Source organism: Arachis hypogaea, chromosome 1, assembly GCF_003086295.3.
Source record: "Arachis hypogaea cultivar Tifrunner chromosome 1, arahy.Tifrunner.gnm2.J5K5, whole genome shotgun sequence".
In the NCBI taxonomy this organism is placed as follows: Eukaryota; Viridiplantae; Streptophyta; class Magnoliopsida; order Fabales; family Fabaceae; genus Arachis; species Arachis hypogaea.
This window is the reverse complement of record NC_092036.1, coordinates 7,712,086-7,717,602: the sequence shown is the minus strand read 5'-3', so window position 1 is coordinate 7,717,602 and position 5,517 is coordinate 7,712,086. Positions and strand designations below refer to the sequence as shown.

Here is a 5,517-nt window from a genome sequence, read left to right as displayed (position 1 = left end):
GGAGGATAATTGAAAAAAAAATCTAAGAGTCATATTTGAGTATAAAATGTTTAAGAATTAAATTTGTGTTTCTGAATTTTTTATATTTTAAAAATTAGAAATTTGAAGGTCATAATTGTGTTTGTACATTTTTTTATTATTTTAAAATAAAAAACTTAAGAGTTAGATGTGATTTTATAATTTTTTATCATTTTAAAATTATAAATTTGACCCTCTAATTTATATACTTGTAAAATTTTACCATTAAATTTTTTTATTTATACATTAAAAAATAAAACTTAACCTACTCATAATAGTGGATAACACACCATGTTTGTCCATTTTTTAAAAAATTAACCTCAATTAGTTCTTTAGGATTTATATGACGAATTAGTTATTTACACACATATTAGAAAAAAAAAATATATCAACTTTTTATGGTAGTAGATAAATTTGTCCTATTAAAAAATTATACAAGATGAATTCATTATTAATTTTAAGTCTTAAGAACTTTGTCTTGTATTTTTTATTTAATTTTTTTTTTGCTTTTTCTGCAAACTCAAACACAATTAAAAAATAATGAGGAAATTTTCCAACACAAAAGTTGTTAAAAGAAAAAATGAAAAAAAGGCGCCCAAACTTAAATACATGTTAAACTATCAAAAAAATGTTACTTATAAATAGGGGTCCCTCATATACATTAGAACTCAGAGCAGAGGAAAGGAACAACAATTTGAACCTTCCCCTGTTTCTTGCCAAAGGCTTAGAACAAAGGAGAATGCCACAGCAAGAGTTTTCAATGGCTCTAATGATTCTTCTCATTGTTCTCTCTATTGATATGATTATCATGCAAGGTGCCACAGCTGACTATGGTGGTTGGGAGAGTGCTCATGCCACTTTCTATGGTGGTGGTGATGCCTCTGGCACAATGGGTCAGTTTTTATCTTCTCTTTCTTTTCTTTTTTTCTTAGTATATTTGAATAATAGTTTGTAAACCATGTTTTGTTTGTTATAAAATCGTTTATCTCAAAAGTTTAATCAGATAAAAAGATGCACCTAAATAATTTTAACATGTTCTTTCACATTCTTTTTTCTTTTTTTGAGATAAAGAATCAAATTTTAAACCTTTTTGGTTATAGAAGTTTTGATATTATATTAAAAAATTATTTATCTTAAAAATTTAAACTAATAAAAAATTACGTAAACAATTATATTTTTAATATTTTTCTGTGCTTATTATTAGAAAAAAATTATTATAGATAATACAGTGAAATGTTATTTCCTAATACATTAGTAAATTTTTTATTTATTCTATTTTCTATTTTTTAAAATCAATTATTTTTAAAAAAATTTGAATTTATTAAAAAAACCAATATATGTTGACATAATTTTATTTAAATATATTCACTTTTCAATATACGTTGACATAATTTTATTTAAATATATATATATATATTTTTTTATATAGGAGGTGCTTGTGGATATGGGAATTTGTATAGCCAAGGTTATGGAACGAACACAGCAGCATTAAGCACTGCTTTGTTCAACAATGGACTAAGCTGTGGATCATGCTATGAGATGAAGTGTAATGATGACCCAAGATGGTGCAAGCCGGGTTCGATCATTGTCACGGCCACCAACTTCTGCCCGCCGAACCCGGCTCTGCCCAACAACAATGGTGGTTGGTGCAACCCTCCTTTGCAGCACTTTGACATGGCTGAGCCAGCATTCTTGCAAATTGCTGAATATAGGGCTGGAATTGTGCCTGTTGCTTTTAGAAGGTTTGTTAGTGTGCAAATTATCTTATGCTCTTAATTAAGCTTTCATTAATTCCCTTACTAGTAAATACAAATGTGTTAATCTTTATTCAACAAAAAAACTTCCAAGTTTTTCATTATAAATACAACAATGCTAGGAACCAACTTTATATAAGTCAAGAATCAGCCAACTAGTAACCGGATGTTGCTACTAATAGGCACACGGATGTTTCTTTTTCTTATAAATTGGATGGTTTTGGATATAATTTCTATGTTTCATGTGTTACGCATTAATAAAACATAATTAATTATATGGAATCAACTAATGAATGATCAAAGCATATGTTCCGTGATTCTCTCGTAACACTAACGTAGTCAACAATAATTTAACAAACAAATTAAATTATAAATTAATAAAACTAATTATAATTAATTATATTGTTTCATTCTTGACTGATTATTAGTTGGTTTCATATACTTTTCCTTATAAATAATATTAAGAAGTACGTTTAGAACCACTATTAGCAATATTTTTGTAAAGAATACTATTTATATGCACATAACATGTATTTTATATTGGCAGTTGATTTTTTGTGTACATTTTTTTATAAATGATAGTATTTCTTATCTAAATTCTTTTCATTCATAATTGTTAGAAACTTTTTTTTTATTTTTTTCTTTTAAAAAATATTATGTCATTTGAAAATATAATATTATTGATTATTATTTTTTTCCGTTTATGCGGATTTTCAGTCTGTGAGACAAAATGAAGAAAGAGATGATAATTTAATATAATTTCTCATATTTATGGTATATTTGATCATATATAGTTAATAATATAATTATTAATCATGGTATAAAAACATTTAAAAAGGAGAAACTTATAGGTTGATGGAGGAATTATTTTGTACCATAAAATTATCTTGTACCAATACAACATGACCTATTAATGACCATAGGGAAACTAGTGTAGTTTAGTTTCTACCTTGTCTACAGTTAGTTCCAACTTTGGTACCATAAAATTGATGTTGAGTTAAAAAGGTAGGAATAGGATAATTTCTTAGCTAACAAATTTAATTTACACACAGTCAATGTATAAAAAAAGTTTTACAAAAATATTTATTCGAATATTATCAATTTATCATATTAGTGAAAATGTTTTTCTTAATTATAGTCACTTATTATAAAAAAAATCACAAATATAAATAAATATTCAATTGAATTTCAATGTAAAACTATTTCAAAATCTAATAAAATTTAGGATAAAGTAAATTTTTTTTGTTTGGAGTTTAGCGAAAATTTAAAAAATATCTTTAAATTTTATTTTGTTTTAATTTTTTTATTCACATCGAATATACTCTTTGCGGCTGATTTTTTAGAAATCTTAGCACTAATCTAACAAAAATACATAAAAATTATGCTTGATTTATTTATATCAAAGGTTGTTCTTATGAAATTGTTATTAGATTGATTCTAAATTTTTTTAAAAATTAGCTGTCAGAGATATATTTGATATAAATCGAAAATTTAAAAAAAAAATTAAAACAAAAAAAACTTAGAAGTATTTTTAAAATTTTATCAAATTTTAAAGACAAAAAATATATTTTATTTTAAAATCTATATTTAGTTTTTAAATACATTATTACCCTCATACCTAACTAATCTTTAGTATCATTTTGTGATGACTATGACTATAGAGTTCCTTGCATGAAGAAGGGAGGAATAAGATTCACCATCAATGGCCACTCTTACTTCAACCTAGTTTTGGTAACAAACGTTGGAGGTGCTGGTGATGTTCATTCAGTTTCCATCAAAGGATCAAGAACTGGGTGGCAATCAATGTCAAGAAACTGGGGGCAAAATTGGCAAAGCAACTCTTACCTCAATGGTCAAACCCTCTCATTCCAAGTCACCGCCAGTGACGGTAGAACTGTCACAAGCTTCAACGTGGCACCATCTAATTGGCAGTTTGGTCAAACCTTCCAAGGAAGCCAATTCTAGATTTTTTTTTTCAATTTGGGTTTAGTCTAGTAAAAAAAATTAAAAAAAAAACAAGAAGTTTCTATACTTAACGATTTAAGGAAATATATTATTTATACTTATTTTTGTCTCGTAAATTAAATTAACACATGTTTTTAATTTTTAGATGAGATATTCAATTCACATAAAATGAATTTTATATCCTATATCTAAAAATAAAAAATATGTATTTACAAGCTAAAATAAGTATATAAAATTTGTTTCCTAAATTAAGTTCCTTAATGACATACCCAAAAGAATGTCATTAGAGGAATTAATTCATATATATAAGTTTGTAATTGGGATTATGAAAGGCCAGTGTTTTTATTTTATTGGTCTGCAAAAATAGCTGAGGTGTTCATATAGCACCCGCTGGTCTCTTTCTCATATATAAGATATGGATGTTATATATGTGAAGAGTTTATATGTAATTTGAGTATTGTGATACTCTTCCTTTAAGAGATGTATCTTTTGCTTGTTTTATTTGTAGCAAAGAGATTTCAAAATTTAATTTAATTATGTGTCTTATTTGATACTAGTATTTCTTATTATGAAAACTTATGATTATTTTACTATGTCAAATTTTGGATATTCTTAGAATATAAAATGATTCATTGACTATTATTATAGAACATCTAATTAAAATGTATCTTGTATTACATTTCATTCATCTAGAAAAAAGAGACTATATTCAAATGATCTAATAATATATATAGATAACTTAATAACCTGATTCATCAAACACAATTATTGTTGATGATTTCATAAATGTAAAACTTATGTTGGATTGAAATTTAATTAATAAAATAAATATATTTATATATAGGTGAATTTTAATATGTCTATGTTTATGCGACTATGGTAGCTCTATAAGTGTTATTAAAATTAAAATTACACTTTTTTCATATTTTGGTAACATATTTTTAACATTTAAAAAGATATTGTTAAATAATAAAAAGTGTTATTTTAAATTTAGCAACACTTTTTAAATTTTAAAATATCATAGTGATCATAATATAGACATACTAAAATAGTCTTTATATATAAATATATATTAGTAAGATAAGTTAAATATTAAGAGTTTTTTTATTTTATTGAATAATTATTCACATAGTAAATGTATAAAATAATTATTTTTATTAATATAATAATACATAATTTAGATTATTTTGTTTATACTTAACGAAATAGTAAATAGAGTAAACAAAAGATATATATAATCATATGATACATCACCTAAAAGTTTATGTATCATGTGATAGGTGGTGCTAATAAATTGTTACGTGTGCCTAGAGTTTCAATTTCGGTGTAAATGAATGAGAAGTTAGGCTTGTGTAGTTGAGTTGTATGTGTGTGTACCTTGTTGTTTGTGCTGAGCTTCAACCTATATATGCATCACTTCTTTGGGCTAAACCTATTCAATTAATACAATAATAATAAGGAGCACATGTTTGTTACAACGTCTTAGTCCTCTCCTATTTATGTTTCTTCATCATGACAACTTCATATTTTATCTTTTTAGATTTTATTTGTATGAAAAGAATGTACTAATTGAGTAGTGCTCTAACTTCTCCAACAATAAGGCTGCTATATTGATTCTTAAAATTAATATATCTTGATATAAATTGTAACTAGATAGGTTGAGTCCACATGTAAAGTGCTTATGTCAACAAGTTTATTTACCTTAAGAGGAATGCTAGGGGCAGCAACTATTGTGAGTTATAGCCATCAAATAGTCATCAATGATGATTTTAATGGTGTG

At 25.3% G+C, this 5,517-nt stretch overlaps 1 protein-coding gene across 1 annotated transcript; it reads left to right on the top strand.

Annotated features, from left to right (window-relative positions):
* Positions 1-4,290, top strand: LOC112793934 (expansin-A8). Its single transcript, XM_025836255.3, has 3 exons — positions 1-911; positions 1,448-1,760; positions 3,434-4,290. The coding sequence occupies exons 1-3, from the start codon at positions 647-649 to the stop codon at positions 3,735-3,737; spliced, it is 882 nt and encodes a 293-aa protein (XP_025692040.2). The 5' UTR covers positions 1-646; the 3' UTR covers positions 3,738-4,290.
* Positions 4,291-5,517: the final 1,227 nt, after the last annotated feature.

Coding starts and splice junctions, on each gene's coding strand:
- LOC112793934 (XM_025836255.3), top strand. CDS start 647: ATGTTACTTATAAATAGGGGTCCCTCATATACATTAGAACTCAGAGCA. Junction 912..1,447: donor TGATGCCTCTGGCACAATGG/GTCAGTTTTTAT, acceptor TTTTTTATATAG/GAGGTGCTTGTGGATATGGG. Junction 1,761..3,433: donor GTGCCTGTTGCTTTTAGAAG/GTTTGTTAGTGT, acceptor CTATGACTATAG/AGTTCCTTGCATGAAGAAGG.